A 24,387-nucleotide genomic window follows, 5' to 3' on the forward strand; every position below is an offset into this window, starting at 1 on the left:
TGCTGCCAGGGGCTTTATTATATACTATCTTATAGTCTGCTGCTAGATCAATTGAGGGTTTGGCATCGGGCATAAATCTTTTCTTTCATCATTCTTTATTTTTTTCTTCTTTTTTTATAATGCTACACTATAAAGATAAGCATAACTAGTAAGCATATGCTCATCTAAACACTCTATAGTAGATTTAAAAATAAATATTTTGAACAACCTGTTCTTCTTCTAATTCCAAAACATTGACATTGATATCTAAAATATATAGATACATATTTTACACACGTACATATATCTATGTATGTGTATATTTGTATATATATATACATATATATATATATACATATACATATACATATATATATATATATATATATATATATATATATATATATATACACATATAAATATATATACATATACATATATATATATATATATATATATATATATATATATATATATATATATATATATATATATATATAGAATATCTTTACAAAAAACCTTTACATTAAAAGCTAGTACTTCAATTATATATATATATATATATATATATATATATATATATATATATATATATATATATATATATATATATATAGGGTCGGCTGGTGGCGTGTGCCAAGTGTGCAATGCACACAGGCGGCAATTTTCTAGGGGTGGCAAATTTTAAGATCAACGTTAAATGAAAATTTGCCGAAAAAATTCTTTGTTTTGATAAAAATTATTATTATATATATGTAAAAAATTACATTGATATTTCAATATTTAATATTTGTAAACAATTTACTTATAAAAATGTCTCTAAAGAAAGTTCAGGGACTCTTTTTTGCTTATTCAGCATATTTTAGTACTAATAGAATTTGTTTCTTTGAATGGACGGGTTTTCAATGCTTTTATCATAATAGCATTATTATTGTAGTTGATCAGTTGTTTAAACATGTTAGTATTTTTATTTTTTTATTAGTATGTTTAACAATAATTACGAAAGTATTAAATATTGTCTAACAAGTTTTTAATTAAAAATTTTATTTAGAAGGGAGAAACTTTATATAATTTGATAATGGATAAAAGAAAAAAGTTGTCCGGTTTTCAGTATCATCTGAAACGGCTAAAGAAACAGGAAGAACATGATAAAAACCAAACTAAACTAAACTTTTTTAAGTTCAAAAACATTTTATAGCCCCAACAATGATTCTGATATAAAAACTTTGCCATATAAAATCAATTCAAACGAGATAAGAGTACATGAAATCGAGATGGAAGGTGAAGAATCGAACCAAAACAGAGAATCAAGCAAAACTCAATTCTCAATCAAGAATCGAAATAACTTAACTGGGGTGCTCCCTTTTTGTACATGGGAAGAAATTTCTGATTGGCCTCAGATTCTTGCGAACCATAATATTCAAGAAATAGTTATGAATGGCCCTGTAAACCGTCAATCAAACAGTTACCCAAGAAATTATGATAATCATTCCTTCAGCTCAAGCTTTTTTTGCCAAAAAATTTCGAATGGTGAAAGTCATCCTAGATCATGGCTAATTTGTTCAGAAAAAGTGAATAAAGTATTCTGTTTCTGTTGTAAACTATTTAACATTACAGATACTTCCCTTGCGAGAACAGGATCTGCTGACTGGAGGCATTTATCACAAAATTTAACGAGGCATGAAGTTAGTGTTGATCATATTGAAAGCTTTGGCAATTGGATCGAGTTGAAAAGAAGAGTTCAAAAACTGTTGATTGTTGAATAGCATTTTTTGAAGGAAATTGATCGATGGGATAATGCTTTAAAAAAGATAATTTCCATAATCATTATGATGGCATCACAAAACATAGCATTTAGAGGATCATCTGATAAACTGTATGAAGAAAACAATGGAAATTTCCTAAAAATAGTTGAACTTATTGCAGAATTTGACCCAATTATGGAATATTATGTCTCCAAACCAGGGAAAAATCCAAACAAAACTCATTACTTAAGCAAAAATATCCAAGAAGAAATTGTTCAGTTAGTGGCTCGTGCTACTAGAGAGGAAATCCTTAAAAAAATTCGGAAAGCTTAATACTACTCCATTATTGCAGATTGCACGCCAGATGCCAGTCATCAGGAACAGTTAACTCTTATTATCCGCTATATCGTCATAGAAAAACATAACAATTTAGTGGTTGTCGACATCCGAGAGAGTTTCTTAAATTTTATTATTATTGATGAGACCACAGGTTTGTAAATTTTTGAAATTTTCCTGATGTTTTTGATGTAATATATGTTAAAAGTTAAGAAACGGATATAAACAAAATTTAATTTTACAGGTCATGGATAAGAGCAAAAAATTGTGGCTTCATTGAATGAAAATAAACTTCCACTTGAAGGTATGAGAGGTCAGGCATACGACAATGGTGCAAATATGCAAAAATGGTGCAAAAACAAGGGCTTACAAAAGAAAATTTCAGATAGAAATAAACAAGCACTCTTTGTCTCTTGTACAGCACATTCACTTAATCTTGTTGTTGTTGATTCTGTAAAACTGTTTGATTGGAAATTTTGACATTTTTTGGAATTTTTCAAAGCCTTTATATCATTTTTTCCGGTTCCACAAAACGTTGGAGTATTTTAGAATCGAAGTGACCATCACTTACAGTTAATTCTTTAAGTGATACAAGATGGGAGAGTCAAATCAGAGCTGTAAAAGCGATCAAGGAAAATATGCAAAAGATTTATGAGGCGTTGCGTGAAGTTGCCAAAAGTGATTGTGATGGAACCACCAAATTATCAGCTGAATCTATTGCTGCTAAAATGGATACTATGGAATTCATATGTGGAACTATTATTTGGCATGATGTATTGAACGAAATAAACTGCACAAACAAAATTATTCAGTCAAGTTCATCAAATGTCAAAATTTCCATTGAAGTATTAAAATCCACTCTAGCATTTTTGGAATCCAGTTACAATCAGACTAAATTTGATGAGTACGTTACCGCAGCAAAAATTTTGGCAACAACTTCGGGTCTAACATTTGAGTTTACCGATCAGTCAACTGAAAGAGTCAGGAAAAAAAAGTTTTACGACGAAGTTGAAACAAACCAAGTTCCTGTTTTAGATTCCAGATCAAAATTCAAAAAAAATTTCTTTGATATACTTTTCAGTCGTGCCATTAAACCTATGAAGGAGCGTTTTGAAGACTTTAGAACAATCACGTCTCCTTTTCAGTTCTTATTTGAAATTCCCAATATTTCAAACATGAAAGAAGGTATACTGAGAGATAATTGTAATTTGTTGGAAGAAACTTTAACCGACAAAGACGAAAAGGATATTTCTGGTGAAGAATTGATGACTGAACTTCAGGCCTTCCCAGGAGAGGCGTGCGGTCGGTCGCTTTGAGTGACCACGCATATATATATATATTTTGAGAGTTTGGCCACGGTTTTTTAGCATATATTAATGACGCATTTTTAAAAAGGCGCTGAAAAAACTTAACTAAATTGTCGTATTATTTTATTATTTTTATTCATAATTTATTCCTATTATTAATATAAAAATATGAACATAAAAATGAAATATATATATTTATACTTATTTATAAAAAATTTTTTTTTCTTATTACAATTTTTTTTTTTATGTCTAGTAAACATTAAAAAAAAAATTTATTTATATTTATTTATATTATAATTATTTATAATATATTTTTAGGTGTTGATTTTTTCAGCAACAATATTTGAGACAAGTCGAAAAAATAAACAGAAAATGTGACCGAAAACTTTTTTAATCAATTTTGAAAAATATGCTCTGCCGACGCGGGATGCGAACCCGGGTCTCCGCGGCGCTCTGTAATGTCTTAACCGAATGAGCTAAACATTCATATACTTATCAAGAACCTTGTAGATAATAATTCTTCTAGAACTTAGAAGTTATTTTTTGTAAAAAGACATACTTATGCAAAAAAATTTAAAATTCAAAAAAAAAAAATGTAAAATAAAAAAATAAAAATTTGTTATAAGAAAAAAAAATTCAAAAAAAATATATATATATATATTATTTTTATGTTATTATTTCCTTATTAATGAAAAGAATAAATTATTAAAAAAATTACAAAATAATACAACGAATTTAATTTGATTTTTTCAGCGTCTTTTTAAAAATGCGTTATTTTTAATATATGCTAAAAAAGCGTGGCCGAGTTATCCAAAAAAATAAATATATCCGTGTTCACTCAAGGCGTGCGACCGCACGCCTCTCCTGGGAAGGCCTGAACTTTGTTTGTTGCAACGAAAAACAGATAAAAAAAATCCACTATATGTTCTAACATTTATAATTACACGTGATCTTGAAGAAATATTCCCCAATACTTGTATTGCATTGAGAATCTTACTAACTGCTCCAGTCACTGTCTGTCAACGCGAAAGATCTTTTTCCAAACTAAAATTGATCAAAAACTGTTTACTATTAAACATCAGTCAAGATAAGCTAAACGGACTTTCGATTATTTCTATTGAGAGCAAAACAACAAAGTCATTAAATATGAGGGAGCTGAGACTTGAATTTGCTCAAATTAAAGCCAGAAGAGTGTCACTTCCAAAACAATAAAAAAAATTATAATTTAGGTTTCGATATATTTTCGAATTTTCCATACTTTTTTTTCAAACTTATAAATTCGATGATATTTTCATTTTTTATATGTATAAAAAAGTAGTCAATAGCGTATGAATTTAATGATAAATACCAGATTTTAATATGAGTTTAATTTTTTTAAATTTAGAATAATGATTTTTTCTTTAATTAGAGCGACCCTTTATTAAGATTTGAAGGAATATTTGTATATTTTTGCTTTCATTTTTTTGACTAAATATAACACTCTACTCACCTTACTTAAATGGACCGTTTTAGATAATATTTTAAATATAAAAGTATAAAGGTTATAAACTGCTGTTTGGGCAACTTTTGTCTGTTCAAAACACTATGAAGATGAAAATTTCATTCATTTAAGCCGATTGTTGTTCTCTGATATTTTTAAAAGGCTAATTAAGAATTAAGGCTGCATTTTTTTTTTTGCACACACTAAGAAATACCCGCGAGCCGGCTCTATATATATATATATATATATATATATATATATATATATATATATATATATATATATATATATATATATATATATATATCATCATCATTATCATCTTTATCATCATTATTATCAATGTTGTCATCTACAATAACACGGAACTCATGGCAGCCATTAATGCTAAGAAAAAAGTCTTTTAGCACTTCTTTTTTGTAAGAAAATGTCTGCATAATGTCTACATAATGTCTAATAAAAACTTTTTATTAAATTTACATATGCTCTTTTTTTGTTGTTTCTATTTCAACAATTTTTTTTTGTTTAAAATGTTTGAAAACAAATAACAATATTTTAATTTGTATTTTCATTAGTGCCAGAGCTCATCACAAGTTGGAGGTCTCGATTTATAATTTATTTTCAATTTAATAGTTTGCATTTATCTTAATGTTATGAACATTTACTTATTCAGTATTTCAAAATAAAATTTGTTTGATTAGTTGCTCTATTGTTTTGGAGTTTCTATATTTCTTTAAAGATACGAAGATGACATCTATGTATGTATATGTCATCTAATGTAAAGGTTTTTTTAATCAAAATTTTAATGAGATTATGAATAAAAAGTTTTTAATATCATTTGATAATTTGAAAAATTTATATTTTATTATTTATTATAAAAGATTTGTTGATCATCATAAGTTGAACTTTAATAATATAGTTAATTCAAATAAAGGTATCATCAGTGAGCTGATTTTTCTTTTTATTTTAATATACTTTTTTAATTTATTACTTTTTATTATATTTTTAAATTTTTATTTCCATTTTTAGTTGAATCATGACTCTAATAAGTCATTCAGTAACTAACTTCATGACTCTAATAAGTCATTCAATAATTAACTTCATGACTCTAATAAGTCATTCAGTAACTAACTTCATGACTCTAATAAGTCATTCAGTAACTTTTACATCTAAGATCCTTAACTCTTAAATATTTGAACTTTTTCCTTTAGACGCGTAGAGTAAAACAGGGTAAAAGGAAATAGCGGGTAGAATGAAATAGCGGGTAGAATGAAATAGCGGGTAGAATGAAATAGCGGGTAGAATGAAATAGCGGGTAGAATGAAATAGCGGGTAGAATGAAATAGCGGGTAGAATGAAATAGCGGGTAGAATGAAATAGCGGGTAGAATGAAATAGCGGGTAGAATGAAATAGCGGGTAGAATGAAATAGCGGGTAGAATGAAATAGTTATGTTTATTCTTTATCTCTTTTTATTTTTTGATAAAAAAAAAACTTGCTACAAATTTTTAAGTTTTTGTATGCGTAATATAACTTTTTTCAAAATATTTATTATTTTGAAAAATGAGCTTAATACTCTCGGAAGTTAAATTTGATATCATTAAACTTAAAATGTTTTCTTTTATAATTTTTTACGCTGATCAAGAATATTTTTCCAATATTAAATTTGCTAATTAGGAAAAAAAGTTATGAGTAAAAAACCAACATTACACTTTAATTTCTTTGAATGGGTTACATGAAATACGCTTATAATAAGTGAAGCAATAGCTCACTTCTTAAACGCGGCTTTCTTTTTATTAAATCTCAAGTGACCAATAAATTTTAACTATAAATTTTTTGTATTGAAAAAATTTTTTAAATAAAATTTTTCTAAATTTAAATGAATGACAAACCAAGCATACCAAAGCGCTACATAAAAGGCGCTGAGTTTTATTGCACCAAAAAGTGCCGCACAACTGAAAACTCAACTTAACCTCTAGTACCTCTAAACGGCTCAACATCATCACAAGAATAAAAAAGTTTATTTTATTTGATTGATTTTTTAATTTTTATTATTGATTGTTTTTTTAATTGTTATTATTGATTGCTTTTTGTTTTTTTATAAAGTGTTGTTTTAATTATGCATATATTTTTGTATTTTACTCTCCTCCCAAAAAAATTTAAAATTTTTTTTCCATATAAATAATAAAATCCTTAACTATTCCATTTGATCACATTTTACTATGTATCTTTTTTCTCTCTTCATAAAAATTAAAACAAAGACGTTTTATGAATATTACAAAAAGTAAAGATAATTGTCTAGTGTGTGTGTATATATATGTGTGTGTATATGTATGTGTGTATATATATATATATATATATATATATATATATATATATATATATATATATATATATATATGAATAATATATATATATATATATGTATACATATGTATATAGATGTGTGTGTGTATATATATATATATATATATATATATATATATATATATATATATATATATATATATATATATATATATATGTATATATATGTATATATATGTATATATATGTATATATTTATATATGTGTATATATATATATATATACACACACACACGCACAGTGGCTTGCCATATTATTAGACTTAACAAGAAAAAAATAAAGTTATGTAGTAAATATGATTTTCGTGGACAATTTTTTTTCATTTAAGGACATTTTACTATGGCTAAATAAAAATCAGTATTTTTTCAAAAACAAATGCATATATTTAACAGATAATAAAAGATAATAGAAAATAGTTTAAAAAAATCATGAAAGAATTAAATAGCTAATATTTTGTATGATGTCTGTTTTGTTTGCGCCGTGGCAAACTCAAAATACACTTTTTAAGCGCTGTTTGCAGCTTTTCATGGTGGTTCTACACATATTAGTTTTTCAATCAACTTCTGCTTTATTGTTATTGTACTTTTGGCCATTTCCTACTTAAGCAGCTCCTATACATTCTCAATCAGATCTAAATCTGAAGAATTTCCAGACCAATCCAAGACATCAATATTTTTTTCTTTCAAAAACTTTATAATGGTTTTAGCCTTGTGACATGGTGCCCCATCAAGCATAAAAATGTTTTTTGTTTCATTTGAGAAGTCTATCATTAAGAATTTCCTTCAACTGATCTTGTCTCATTGTCTCTTTTACTATATACAGCCTTCCAGTGCCTTAAAAATTATTTACTGACCACGCCAAGACAGATGTAGGATGCTTTTTGGTTGGCACAATGCAATCTGAATGAAATTTTCATCCACTCTTTTTCTAACAAGGCTAGATTTGTCACTCATGACTTGAAAAATGCTCTCATCTGAAAAACAAACCTAAAACATACACAAATAAGGTTTAAAATAATACCAAAATCAAGTTAAACTCTACAATTAAAGATTTTTATTCTGCATTACTTTTTTCCAACTATCCTCTGTGAAGTTTTTGTATTTTTCCAATCATCCTCTGTGAAGTTTTTATATTTTTTTACCCAGTTTAAAAGTTTCTTCACTATAATGGGTGTTAACTTTGGTTTATATATTATTGTTTACCATAAAGTCTTTAAATGAGTTTAATATGGTTTTTAAAAACACATTAGAAGACCTCATTTGTACGTAACTATTGATAATACTATTCGTTAAAGATGCTGTTGATTAAGTAATTCTAATCGGTTTGGTGACTAAAGGAATTGCCGCATTTTCAAATTATGAAACCTTTTTACATTGCTTTTATATTATTGTATATTTTTTTTTGTTACAAAAAGACATTCTTTAATGCAGTGATTGATTTTTTTTTTTTTTTTTAATTAAATACAAGTATTGTGTGGTATAATAACCACAAAATACTTGTATTTAAATCAATTTAAAATTAAATCTTGTATTATGTTTAATTTATATTTTCATTGATAATATTTTTTAAACCATTTTATTTATATGCTAAAAAAATAAAATTATTCAAAATTTCTGTTATTTAAAAAAAGTAATAATTTGTAACGGCAAACTTAAAAATATAAAAATTAAAAATCAACCACTGCATTAAACAATGTCTTTTTGTAACAAAAAAAAAATCAAAAATCATTGACAAAAATTAAATTTCAAAAGAAAATTAATTTGATAATTATCAAATTAATAATAAATAAAAACTTAATTTTCTTCATTATTCTTCAAAAAATATTAAGTTCGAGTCATTTGATTACTTCACAAAAAAAGAGTATTTAACTTTAACTTAATTTAAATTTAAAATTAACTTTCGCTCCGAACTTTCGAATGAGGAACAGAATTTGATTGTCAGATGAACTTATAACTTAATTAAAAATACTATTTGAAATCCCTGAAATGATTGGGGAGATTGCTCAAAATTTATATGGTCATAGTTTTTGAACACTAGGAGATTATTGCATGACATTAGAGACTTGTTAATGAACTTAAATTTATTTTAAAAATGTACCTATATAAAAATATACCTATACAAAAATGTACCTATATATAAATGTTAGAAACTCATTGCTCTCACACTAATGGCATGAAACATTATTAGTGTGAGAGCGATGAAAATAGCGATGAAATGGGAAGTTAACGTTTTAGGGGTTTATTGTTACCAGACTCCGATTATCGGAGTCTGGTAAATAGCTATTAATAAATAAATTTAAAAAAAATTAGTTTTCAATTCTGTTAGAGTGGTTGTTACGATCAGAGCCATCCTGAACATATTGATGTATAGTTGGCAAATGTCAAATATCGAAGCCCCTTTTCTAATTGTGTGTGTATCTCTAGTTGGCAAAAAACACATGCGACCCCCCTCCCCTCAATGAGAGACCTCTTCGGGACGACCCTGACAACAACCACGCTGAATAAGAGAAGCCAAAGGCAACAGGATCCCTACAAATATGCCCAGCTCCTTTACGGTAAATTTTTATCATGGCCATTAACCTATTTGCTCCTGACAAAAAATTAATACTAAAATAAATAAATCAAAAAAATGCCTTTTCAAAGCTTTTTTGCAAAAAATATTTCTTTCTAAAAATTTATAAACCCCAACTTTAAAGAAAAAAAAATATTTGAGAAAAAAAATAAGGGTACGACTCCCCTTGCCCTGGAAACAAATTTAACACGCATGTTCATCGGAACTACACAAATGTTGTTAAGATGAAGTAAAATCAAAGTAAAGTCTGAAAGATCAAGAGTAAAATCATAAAAAAAAAGGGATTCAAAAAAGTGGAGTTCTCCAGATGGCTCTGAAAACAATTTTAAGATGTACTTTTATTAAATTTACACAAATGCTAGAAGTGTCAGAGCTCTAGCTAGTCTGAAAGGTAGTATGGAACGTTTGAAAAAAAATACAAGTTTATTCTAAAGCAATATTTTAATTGAACAAAATTTTATTTTTCTAATCATCCTTGTGCGAGTTAGACATCAACGCAACAAAAAGGAGGTCATTAGGGTACCCACAACCTATAGTAGAAGATTGAACAGTTTTCCTTCCCATCTTTTTTCAAATAGATTATATATGATATAACACAACAAAAGATTACAGGCAATGGATTTGAATACGCTACCTATCTATAAAATAAAATTTCAAAGAATAAATTTTCTTTTATTTGTAAAAGTAAATAACAATTTTTTTCAAATTACTTTTATGTAAGCTGTTTTTGCTAATTAGTTACTTTTACTCGTAAAAGTAATTTGTTGTTATGATGTAGTTTTATTTTACTTTGTAAAGTAAGTGTAATGTTTTTTTATAAGTTTACTTCATAAATAACTTTTTTTACATTTAAAAAGTAAATTATATTTCAATGTAAACTCTTACACAATTATAACCAAAATTACTTTTCAAAGTAATTTACTTTACACAACTTACCATTAAAAGTAAGTTACATTTACAAGTAAAAGTAAAAATGTAAATAACTTTTACTTGTAAAAGTAAATTACTTTTTATAGTAATAGTTACTCAGTTAAAAAACTTAACTTAAGTAATTAAGTTTTACACGTTATATAATTTATGTAAAAAAAAAAGGAATTACTTTTAATTGTAAATAAATTATATATTTTTATATGAGTTATGTAAAATAATTTACGCTAAAAAGTGATTTGAATTTTTACATCAAAATAAGTAAAAGTGCCATCCCTAATTCCAATAACTTTGTGTGTAGAAAGAAACACTTCACACATCAGATCTATGCAAGGTCCTGTTTAAACTGACAACATATGGTAAGATAACAACAAAAGATACGAGCAATCTTGCTATTAATGAAATAACATCTTTGACAATAAAGATTAAGTAAAAAATAATGAAAGAGAAAAAGATTAAGTGAGGATTTTTCTGGTGTTTTTTTAGTTTTTTTTTTCACTAAGTCTAATAATATGGCAAGCCACTGAGTATATATATATATATATATATATATATATATATATATATATATATATATATATATATATATATATACATATATATATACATATATACATATATATTTTTATATATATATATATACATATATACATATATATTTTTATATATATATATATTGATATATTATATATATATATATATATATATATATATATATATATATATATATATATATATATATATATATATATATATATATATATATATATATATATATATATATATATATCTCATACTTCATCAATAATTATTATTTACTTAATTTTATAAATTTTACTTTGATAGTCGAATAACTATCAAAGTAAAATTACGTTCACATTTCAAAGTTTTTACTGTTAGTTATGTTTTATAAGTTAACTTATAAGTTAAGTTAAGTTATAAGTTAAGTTTGTATTTCAAAGTGTTTTTGCCAATTTGTGTAATAGGTAGTTGTCTATGCATTAAATTTTGAATTTTGATTATTTTTAACACTGTTCTAGCAATTAATGTAATATTTTCTAATGATTGTGTTATTCTATTTTTATGAGAATTCGCAAAATCTTGCTTATTAATAAAATGATATTAATGTTGTACTCACTATAAGTACATGTTTTAGTACATTATATTAGGCTCATTAGAGTATTAATTATCTTTTTATTCCCACAGTCAACAATGACCTGTATTATGGGTCCTATATAATGTGTTTTCTATTTTTATGACGATTTAAAAAATCTTGCCCATTAATAAACCTTTTGACTCCACAGTCAATAATTATTATAATATTATGAGTCCTATTAGCTTTTTAAACATTTTTTATTTGCACATGGCCTAATATAATATGGTCCTATTACAATTTAAAATTTGCAGTAGAGTTCTTCGTTAATATTTATATATCAGCTTAATCAGTTTTAATATTTAAACATGTTAATTATATGATAATTTGATTTAATTATATAATGAGTCTGTAATCTTTTTATAGATAAACATTTTTTATTCTTTTTTTAGAAACCTAAAATGAATAAAGATGTTAGGTATAAAATTATTTTAGTCTTAGTCTGTTAAACCATTTTTTTTTTGTAAATGTTTTGAACAGATTATCTGTTGATTCATTTTAAGGGGTAAACAGATTCTATCTGTTAATTCATTTTAAGAGAAAAACAAATTTTATCTGTTGATCAATTTTAAGGGGTAAACAGATACTACCTGATGATTCGTTTTAAGGGGTAAACAGATTCTATCTGTTGACCAGCCTTGCATTTACATTCGTAAGAATTCACCAATTTGTCAAAAATCTAGGTTTGAATCCAGCAATTATTCTTTCATGTGCTTTTGTTTAGCATCACTTCACTCTATCACCTCTCTCTTTGTTATATATCACTATCCTTTATCTTAAGACTGCACTCTTAAATGTTATTTTTTATCTAATTAGCCAAGCCCTTTCTCTTTATCCTTCAGCTAATGTCCTTCTTGCTGGTGACTTAATGCTCATCACAATGAATAGCTTGGTTCTATCAGTGACTATGAAAGTGTTAAGATCCACAACATTTGCCTTTCACAATCTCTAACACAAATAGTCAACTTTCCAACTTGCTTTTCAGACAATCCGAATCATTTACCTTCTCTACTTGAATTATGTCTTATTTCTAACCATAGTCAGTGCTCAGTATCTTCAAATTCAATTAGGTGCTTCTGATCACGATTTGATCTTCTTAAAACTATTATCTTATTCGATTTCATCATCAGAATTCTCTTAACATTGTACCTCTTACAACAAAACTCCAATTGTAAAAATTACTTCCATATCAAACAGATGTCTGTTTACTATTGCTAGAAACCATTATAAAATGATTTTGTCTAACGCCAAAACCCACTATTCTCAGGTCACAAAGTCTTGTATTTTATCTCAAAAATTAGGCTCTAAAGACTTCTGAAGAATCTTTAACAGTGTCTATGATAAGGGTAAATCTGTTATTCCTCTACTCTTGCATGGTTCAGATTTTGTTACCTCACCTTAAGACAAAGCTGAATTGTTTGCTAAGAACTTTTCATCAATATCATCTCTTGATTCCACTAGTTGCGTTCTAAAGGTTGATCCATTGCTTGACATTCGTATCACTCCAGCTTCTGTATCTTAAGTGATTTCCTGCTTAGACTCATTCACAGCTTGTGGTCTGGACAACATGCCTATTATAGTCTTGCAGAAGTGTTCTCTGAAGCTTTTGTCAATACTTTCAAAACTATTTATCAAGTGCTTATCAGAGTCTTGTTTTCCAGCTTACTAGAAAGCAGTATCTGTTGTTCCAGAATTTTGAAAATCCTTATTTTCTAAAATCTTATTGTCGTATTAGTCTACTTACTATAAGCTTTTGTAATTTTCTTACATAAACAAGGTATTTGAATCTTTAATTAAAAAATACTTAATCTCTCATCTTGAAACTAATAACTGATTTTCTGATCATCAATTTCTGATTTTCTGATTATGAATTGCAATCTTCTCGTTCTACTGCTGATTTGTTAACGGTAATAACCGATAGGTTTTATAATACATTAGATAGATCTGGAGAGTTAGGGCTATCACTCTCTACATTTCTGAAGCCTTTAATAAACTTTGGTATGCTGGTCTTCTCCATAAGTTCTCTTCTTAAAGTGTATCAGGTAATATCTTTAAGATTATTGAATACTTCCTTACCAATTATAGTTTAAAAGTTGTCCTCGATGGATAGCACTCTACTTCATTTTTTTGTAACTTCAGAAGTTTCTCAAGGTTCTATATTCTAAGGCCCTATACTTTTTTAATTTATATTAACGATCTCCTAGAAATTCTTGCATATGTGGTGCAACTATGGTGGCATTGTTGGCTGATGACACTACCATTTGTTCTTGTCTTGATAAGTAGCCAACAATCTCTGATTGCTTAAAGGGGGCATTTGAGCTTGAAAAAGATCCCACTGCTACAGCATGGGGCTTGTTGAACTTTAACTCAGATAAAACTAAATTTTTTTCAACCAATTGTTATGGCAATAATCTAGATCTTCCTATATTTATGAATGGTAATGTACTCAATAAGTCAACTGCCCTTCATCTTCTAAGATTAACTTTTACTTCCGATCTTTCTTGGAAACCATATATCAAATCCATTGCAAAATTAGCATCACAGAACTATTCCTCCAACGTCAGTTCTTTGGAATTTGCTCTTTTTTTCTTGCTTTCCTAATTCCTATAATTTGCAATCTTTTAAGTCTTGCTCTATAAACTTCATCTTTTCACTTTTCACCAGTAACTTCCAACTTTAAAAGTGGTTGCTTGCAGCCTTGTTGGAAGGGAAGATGTTTAGAAAAAAAAAAGTACTAAACTATAGCAAAAAATGGTACTTATTATTAGTGATGTACTTATTGTCTATTAGTGATGTGCTTATTGTCTATTAGTGGTGTACTTATTGTCTATTAAAGATGTACTTATTGTCTATTAGTGATGTACTTATTGTCTATTAAAGATGTACTTATTGTCTATTAGTGATGTACTTATTGTCTATTAAAGATGTACTTAATGTCTATTAGTGATGTACTTATTGTCTATTAAAGATGTACTTATTGTCTATTAGTGATGTACTTATTGTCTTTTAAAGATGTACTTATTGTCTATTAGTGATGTACTTATTGTCTATTAAAGATGTACTTAATGTCTATTAGTGATGATGTTTTTTAAATATAAGTCACATTCCTTTTTTTAACAATTTAAGTTTTCTTGTTTTAGATTTATTTTTAATTAGGCAATTCTTTTTCAGCATATTGCAAAACAAACGGAGGGCTCACATCCTATAAAGCACAAAGGGTGTGGGCCCAATACTGTAGTAAATTCCCCCCTCCTATTATTGGGTAGGTGGCCCTTACAAAACAAAATATGAGGGGAGTGGTGGGAAAACATAACAGTACATCTATAATTAGTATTTTTGTAGTTGGTCAATCTACTAATTGTAGATATAGTTTGTAAATATAGATATTTCTTTTTATATTTTGTTTTGTTATTTGTATATATATATATAGTAATTGTAAGTAATAAAAATTTGTTATTTTTTAATATTTTGTTTTGAAAAATTATTTTTTGTTCTTTTTTATAAATAAGGATTGTATTGTTTCTTTTGTAAATAAATTTTGTTGAAACGATATATATTGTTCCTTTTTCTTAAAAATTTATGCTTTTTTTAATTGTCAAAAAGTTATCTATTTCGTTCCTTTTTCCTAATAATTGATATTTTGCTAATTGTAAATAATATATATTTTTATAAGTAAATAAATATGCACTTTTATTATTTTTGATAAAATTATTTTACTATTTTGGTGAAAGCTCCACTTGATTTAAAATCTTGAATACCTTTAATTAAAATAACTCACCTGCTGAATTAACGTAAAGGGAAGGGGTTCTTATTGGAAGAGTCTAAACTTTATTATAACTATAAATTTCCAAAATCACTGGGAGAAAAGTCATGCAACTGTCATTTATGTTAGAAATATTACCAGTTATGTTTATAACATTTTTACATAAAGAATTAGTTAAATCTGCACACCTAAGATAATAAAGTGATAATTTTCTTTCCTAAAGGAGGAAGATTCTTATTATTATTTATTTAGAAATAAATAAATGCAGTTAGGTTTCTATTAAGCTCTAAGTGTGCGGAAAAAAGTAAAATAAAAAATTTGCCCCTTCTCTCTGCATCTATTATAAGAAGTTTTAAAAAAACTTTAGTTGGCCTAAAACTTAGATTTTTTAATAAATAATTTTTCGACCATTTACCAAAAAACATTGAAGCAAAGAGCCCACAAAGAATAAGTATAGTAGTAGTCGGAAAAACTATCATACCATGACCTGTATTTTATGGGTCTGGACAGCTAGTAAATATAAATGCCTATACAGGCCTTGTTAAGAAGCATTACATTGTACACAATTTACGTATGAAATGTCAATTTTACACACGCATTAAGTCATTTACGTTGCATCAAAACTCTTATCAATTGTATTATTTAGATTGTCTTTTAAAATAGTTTAGGTAGCCCTTATTTAGAAAACAATGTAAATCTTTACAACTTTTTTACTTAAGAAATAGCTTTTATCTTTTCATTTGCAACTAAATATTTCATTAGTTGGTAATAAAAAGAATATTCGCGAACTCTAAAAACCCACCAAATCTACAAACAAACGAATTCTATTGGTTCAAAAAATACGCTGACTAAGCGAAATAATGTATTTGAGTTTTCTGTTGAATTGTTTTAAAAATTGTATTATTCGAAATTTGTTGTGTATATATATTTCTAGCAATAATTGTTATAAGGATATCAAACGAACTATTACTTTAATACTATGGCTCATTCTCAGAGCCACATCTGCAAAGCCGTAAATCTTTAAAACTAATATTATTTGTTTACAAAAATTCGAACTTTTTTTTTAGTTTCGAACAATTCGAATTTTCGAAGCATAGTATCTTTGTTTCGAAGCGAACCCAAAGTTAATTGAAGTTTATCGTTTAAAAGTGAAAGAAAAAAGTTATACAGCTCCACAATGGCGGATAGTAACGATGGTAATTGTCTAAGTATTGTCTGGGAATTTTTTAGTAGACAAAAAACGAATGGCAATAAAATTATAGGCATTTGCAAAATAGGAACATGCAAGTTACCTGTTCAGCGTCCAACTGGAACAGGTCTTCATGCTCACTTACGTGCTGCTAATCCGAAAGCGCATAAAGAGTGTGTAGCGAGAAATGAAGAGAATCGTAAAAGAAAACTTGCAGAACAAGAACTGAAAAATGAAAATAAGATACAAAGTAAAGTTGATGACCTTTTTAATAAAAAAGCACATTGGTCGTCAAGTCATCCAAATGCCATCGCTTTAACGAATTTGGTTGGTCGCATGCTTGCTCTAGACATGTTGCCATATGACTTTGTAGAAGGCAGAGGATTCAAAGAACTGATGAAATTAATGGAACCACAATATCTGGTGCCAAGCAGAACTACGTTTTCAAGATCAGTTGTACCTGAGTTATATTGTAGTGTAAAACAGAAAACCGCTAATGAAATATATCGAGATTTTGAAGATATTCCTTCATATTCATTCACGACTGACCTGTGGACCTGGACCGAGGGCGCAAGATCCATTTATTTATTTCTGTCTGTCATATGTAAGCCCTGAATTTGAGCTAAAGACATTTGCATTAGAAAACAAGCCGTTTCCAGGAGAACATACCGGCGAAAGCATTCTTGAATCTTTAGACAAGACTATTGATAATTGGGAGCTTCCTCGGACTGTTCCAATTTACGCGTGGCGTGGTAATGGCAGTAATTTGAAAAGCGCCATGAATCTCTCACAACCATTTTATGATCTTTCTTGTTTTGATCACACTTTACAATTAACCATCAATGATCCCGTGAGTGAAATTGATGGAATGCAGACTGTCCTTTCCAAAAGCCGTCGTATTGTGTCACATTATCACCATAGCTGCCAGGCTACACAGAATTTGCACAGAGAGCAGAAGCGATTAGGAAAGGTAGAACGAGAACTGATAATCAATGTTGCTACTAGGTGGAACTCGGATTACTTTATACTGAAGAGATTATGCGAAGAAAAAGATGCTATATCTGCAGAGCGAGCAATAAGTGAAAAAATTGATAACTTGACTAATGCAGACTGGAAGCTTGCTGAAGGCTATCACACAACTCTTGCTCCATTTGAACAAGCAAGTAGAGAATTATGTGGCAAAAACTAACCAACGTTGTCTATGAAAATTCCGGCTTTGCATGGCTTAAATCAGCAATTGCAGCAATTCATCAATGATCCTTCACATAAGGGTTGTGGTGTACTTATTGCTCGAAAATTAAAGTTAAAACTAGACCGACGATTTTTTCGCAATTCATATCAGCTTTGCCTGATGCAGCATGTACATTTCTTGATCCACGCTACAAATCCATCTTCTTCTCTGAACAACAGCAAGCTACTGTTGTAGACAGTCTTCATCAGTACTCTAAGGAATTCCGATCTTGTGGGGGTACTGGTGTTGGTGGAGGTGGACATTGTGCCTTGAGCGATCATGACACGAACTTAATTCAAGGTATAATTCCAAAACTATTACGTTTTATGTTACGTGATTAACACAGATAAAGACTTGATGGTAATGGTAATGGCCTGCAGTTCAGATTTAACTTTCAGATTTACTGCATTGTGGTTTAATTTAATTACAGATGAATAATAAAACAATAATGCATAGGTTTTCATTTCTGTTTGCTATTTTAGTTTTATATCTATTTATATTATATAATACTTTGTAGGAACATCTGCTAGTGCTGGTGCTCCCGCTCCTGCTTTTGGAAGTGCTGGTCCTGGTTCAGGTCCTGGTTGGACATCAGCTGCAGCCTCCAAGCCAAGTAGTTTATGGGATGACTTCGACAGCATGCTTACAACAGCAACTGTGAATAGGATGCTGCCAGTTGATGATGCAGCTTCTGTGCAAGAGGAGGTCAGAATGTATATGATTGAACCTCCTATTGGAAGGAACGCCAATGTACTTGATTGGTGGAAAGTTAATCATCACCGTTTGCCGAAACTCTCAAGAACAGCGAGGGCACTATTGGCTATTTAAGCAACTTCTGTAAATTCAGAGAGATTGAACTCGACATCTGGTAACATTGTTACAAGAAGGCCATGTAATCTACTCTCTGAGCATGTGGCTGAACTAACTTTTATTCACGAAAATTTGTAGTATAGCACATAGCAGTAGCGTACCAAAGCCAGACTGCCCTGCCAGCCACAGTCAGTACAGTACACTGTAGATTAAGGTCCCGGACTTTCTGGAACAATTGCCTATGCATGTACTACTACTTTACATAACTGTATAGCATTTGCATTCATTATAGCATTGTACTTTTACTTGTATTGTATTATCTGTTAAACTATAAATATAATACTAGTCCTAGTCTTTATTCTATGCACTGCATTGCAAGTACTTGACTTGATTTTTTTTAACTTGAATTATTACACATTGTAATTGTATTGTATAATACTAGTCTCATTTGATTTCATTCACTTTTATTTGACTCTAGAGTCTAGTCTGTGTTGCTTAGTATTTTGTTTACATTATAAAACTGCAATATGATTGGTTATTAAATATAAAATGTATAATGTTTCATTTCTGTTCTGTGTTCTGTCACACACTATAAATTATTACTATTTAAATACCAAATTTCAATATCAGTGCAGCGTACTTTCGAATCGAATTCGAACGAAAGTGGCTTAGTTTCGTTTCGAATCGTTTCGAACTTAAATTCTTAGTTTCGCACATCACTAAAATATATATATATATATATATATATATATATATATTATATATATATATATATATATATATATATATCAATTTTTAAATTTACTTAAATGCTCTTTAAGTACAATAAAATTAAAACTTAAAATTGTTGACGTAAGTTGTTACATAAATACAATTTAAAAGTATAGTTTTTTTAATCAGTTTTAAAGTTTTTCATAAAATTTTAATAATTTGTAAAATAAATAGTTGTTTTTTTACATGTTTCCATGTAATCAAGTTGCTCAAAATTTGACTTTAAGGCATATTGCTTAAAATTTCGCTTGAAAAAAAGTGCAGTTATATTTAGACATAGTGTTGTTACTTTTTTTAAAGAAATGCTGCAAAAAAAATTTAACTAAATTTCTTATTACATCACATTATTTGATAAATCTTTTTTAAAAAAAGTCAAATAGGTGTTTGCTATTTGAACATACATATATACATATGTATGTCCAAATAGCAAATTAATAATAAAGTTATAAAATATAAAGGAAAGTTTTGAAGTTCTTAGATATTGGTTTACTAGCTCTAAATATTTTCGCTTCAGTTGTCATTCTTACAAACTCGTTATACTTAAGGTTAGTTTTTTCTGTTTTAAATACTAATTAAAATTAAAAAGCCCACTCACTAAACATCATCAGCGATATTGTGAATCTGTTCCGCTTCCTCCTCATTAAGTATTTTTAACCTTCTTAGTTGATTTCTATCTAATTAATTTAATTTCTACAGTAACTCAATGATTTATTTATTTGATTTGTTCATCTAAAAAGAATTGCTTCAAATGTGTTAAAATTTTTACGCGAAACATAAAATTGTTATTAAAAAAATTAACTCTTTTATTTATAAAATAATTTAGCTTAAATAAAACTAAAGCTAGCGTTAGTTTTATTAGAATCTTGTTAGACTTTTTGGGGCTGGGGGCTATTTTTATATTGGAGGCCTTTTTATGTGCAGAGCGTAAAAATGATAAAAAAAGTCTTTTGACTATTTTGGGGCCAGCACTGGAAATAAGACACAAGTATATAAATAAAATTATATTAAACTCTTTAATAAATAAAAGAACATTTGTTTCCTTATTAAGCAATCGTAAGATGTAACTTTATAAAAAAAATGTCGCTTAATTTTATAAAAAAATTATAAAAGAGCGATGTTTCGAAATTATTTGTTTTAAACGTAATTTATTTTGCTTTAATTTTTTTCGCGTTAGAAGTTATTTTCTTTTTCTAGTTTATTTTTATACGTAATTGCCTCTCGTCGGTCCAATTAATCTTTATTGCGCTTTTTTTTTGTTTTTTGAAATGTTCTCAAAACGAACAACTAAATATTATTCCCGTGGTCAATTATCGAGAGTGATCGCTCCCGCTTCCCGACCAAGCCTGTAATAGTCTCTCCATCATAGTTGGTAATAGTCTCTCCGTCATAGATTAAAAGTTAAAAACAACGATAAAACTTTATTTTTTTAAATATGAAACAGAGAAGCATTTTTGTTTGAGAGAATTCTCTTCATTGATGGAATTTTTTTTCTTCTTATTAATTCAATATTTATAATTTGGTATCAGCAAAAAATTTTTTGACATAAGTTTATTTATGAACATAAATTATGTTTACAAATATTTGAATATTTATGAATATTTGTAACGGATGGAATTTCAGTAAAGCAATCATATTCTTTATTAAAAATATTTTTTAAATATTTAAAAAGAAATTTCTAAATTTTTCAAAATATTTTTATTAAAAAAAATTGTGAGAAATATAAGATTATAGTAAGATTTCGTTATATAAAAGTTTGTTTTGAAAAATAACAAAAAAAATTTTTTTCAAATGCTTAATTTTGATTTCATTACAAATATGTTATAACTATGTTGCTTGAAGGGTTAACATGAATTTAATCACAATGCGGTACTTTAAAATGCGCCAATGATGCAATTTAACTTTAAACATAACAATGCTAGCATATATACAGTGGTGGCATAAAGTCTTTGCCACACTGTTGGATTTTACACAACTTGTACTTAGGTTGCCTTGGTATATTACTTTTTAAAGCTGTTCCTTCGGGAATTTGTCTAAATCTCTAATTGGACATCTCCCGCGATATTAGCAACGGTTTTCATATAGTTTAATTTGTTAATTTAATTGCTATTGTTGGTAGATTGAGACACCTGCCACTATCTTCAATACAATCTGTATTATACTGGTAAGTAAAATATAGTTTTTGGATGTTTTTGGGCATATTTGTTGAAATTTGTGGTTGCTGTATACCACATATTATCACTCTATAACTTTTACTACAATTTTGATTGGTTTAACACCATAGTAATTATCAATTAATTACTAATCATAATTAGTAATTATAATTAATCTAATTAACTACAATTACACATATATCATTATTTCACACCAAATCTCTAATTTATTTTTTATTCTTGTCAACTAAACTTAACGTGAACAATTATTTTCTACATAATTTTATGAGTTAATAGAAAAAAATGTGCTTTTTTGTATAAGATTGTTATCGATATGGCCATCCCATTATCTCTTGAACGACGTCTGCAAATAGTGGTAATGGCAAAACAAGGAATTTCCTACAGGAACATTGCTAAAGCATTTTAGGTTAGCTTGAGGACTGTCACCTACACCATCAAAAGAGAGAGAGACTGGAACAGTTAAAGACAAAAAGCGTTCTGGCAGACCACGCAAAACGACCATTTGGGAAGATCGGCTTTTGGTTCGGGCAAGTCTGGTTAATCGCTTCGACACGACATCTGATGAAGCCAGTTACATGGGAAAAACGCACAGCATCAATCTGGCAGCAAGATCCGAAGGAAACGCCTTTAGCAAGCTGGGTTGAATGGCAGAATTGCTGCCAAGAAGCCATTATTGCGGTCTGACAATATTGCGAAGAGACGAGCATTTGCAAGGCAACACAAGAATTGGACTGTTAAACAGTGGAATAACTATATTCTGTGGAGCAAAAGGAGCATATGTTAAAAGTAAAGTTGGTGAGATATTTAGTTCTCAATGTGTTGCACCAACAGTGAAACATGGTGGATGTTCCCTTATGATTTGGGGTTGCATGTCAGGATTTTATGTTGGCTGGCTGTATTGTTGTACAGGCACTGTTAACCAAGACAAGTACATAGAAATACTCAAAACACAAGTTAAACCATCTGCCAGCAAGCTTTTTGGCAGGAATAAGACGTTTGTTTTCCAACAAGACAATGCTCCCTGCCACAAAGCCAAAAAAGTTACTGAATACTTTCGAACCGCATGCATCAATGTGATAGAATGGTCACCACAAAGTCCCGACTTGAACCCTATTGAAAATTTGTGGGAGGAACTGTTCAGAATGGTGCAGAAAAGCAAGCCCACCAATTTGGATGAATTGTGGCAACAGTTGGAGTCTGCTTGGCATGCAATCCCAATTGCCACAGTCCAAAAGCTGGTACAGTCAATGCTTAGGCGCATACAGGCAGTCATTGATGCGCATTGTGGACACTCAAAATATTAACATTTTTTTATATTTGTGTTGTTTTTTTACAAGTGCTATGCATTTATATCAATTTGAGTCATGTTTGATGCTGTTTGGTGGTGCTTTAAGTTTTGCATAATAAAAATAAATGACTTTTTTCTTGTTTTTCCTGAGTGTGGCAAAAAACTGTATATATATATAATAAATATTATAAATATATAATAAATATAAATACTTATAAAACAATTTGAGTTATAAATTTTTATTCTAAACATACAGGGCATTATCCAGCCCAATCGCACCGCAGATATCGCAGAATTCCCAATGGGTTAAACTTATTTTTTTTTATCTTTTGAAGTAATAAGACAATATCAAGAAAAATTCCCAATATTTTGAAGAACAATAACATTAATACTCATAATATCACAAAAATGGGGGGAAATATATGAAAAAAAAGATTTTTTGAAAAAACTTTTTATTCATAAGTTGTACAGTCTTTTTTCCTCCAAAAACAAGATTATCCAAACTGAACTCCTTTTTTTCTAAAAACAATGTTAATTTTAACTGAACCCGTTTTAGCATGAACAGATTCATTTGTGCTTGTTTTTAAATAGATTTAAATCTTGTAAACTTACTACTTGCATATGTGTACCTTGCATATGTGTGTACCTTGCATACATGTATCTTGTATACTTTTACCTTGTTAATTTATGTAACTAGTTTTGACTTTTATAGTTATACAAGATTGCTCATTAAATTTTATTAGATTTACTTAAAAAAAAAACTCAACCTATATCACTGAGATCACTTTCACTCTCCTCACTAGTTGAATCTTCATCATTTGAGTAAACAGCACATCCTTCATATTTATAATGGATTTTTGCATTCGCTTTACTTTGAGCTCTACATAAAAAAACAATTACTAATAAAAAAGATTATTTTATTTCATTCTTTTACTTTTAATTTGTTTTTATAAAAACCTAAATTAATGCTGCAAAATGTGCAAAATAACATAACAAAAATAAACAAGACATTTTCTACATAAGACCGTTTTTCTAAATGAGAACATACTATTAGCAATGTTTTCAAAACCCACAAAATTTAGGATCTCTACCAATACAATTTTAATTGTAAGTTTCAACTACAACAACATAAATTATTAGAACTATGCTGTTCCAATTTTCCAAACCATATAGAAAATGTTACTTTAGATTTGTATAAATTACTTCTGATTTGCATAAATTAACCATATAGAAAATGTTACTTCAGATTTGCATAAATTACTTCAGATTTGCATAAATTAAACCATAAAGAAAATGTTAC

The 24,387-nt window shown here is 28.2% G+C and overlaps 1 protein-coding gene across 1 annotated transcript in view; it reads right to left on the minus strand.

The window, feature by feature from the left end:
- Nucleotides 1-24,387, minus strand: part of LOC100206601 (CLK4-associating serine/arginine rich protein) — a 53,244-nt gene that overhangs the window by 21,927 nt on the left and 6,930 nt on the right. Inside the window, exons 7-8 of the mRNA XM_065799275.1 lie at nucleotides 23,855-23,967; nucleotides 209-246 (exon numbers count right to left, since the gene is read on the minus strand). Of these exons, the coding sequence (XP_065655347.1) occupies nucleotides 209-246; nucleotides 23,855-23,967 (151 nt within the window). The remainder of the gene's footprint in view (nucleotides 1-208; nucleotides 247-23,854; nucleotides 23,968-24,387) is intronic.

This window comes from Hydra vulgaris, chromosome 06, assembly GCF_038396675.1.
Source record: "Hydra vulgaris chromosome 06, alternate assembly HydraT2T_AEP".
Lineage (NCBI taxonomy): Eukaryota > Metazoa > Cnidaria > Hydrozoa > Anthoathecata > Hydridae > Hydra > Hydra vulgaris.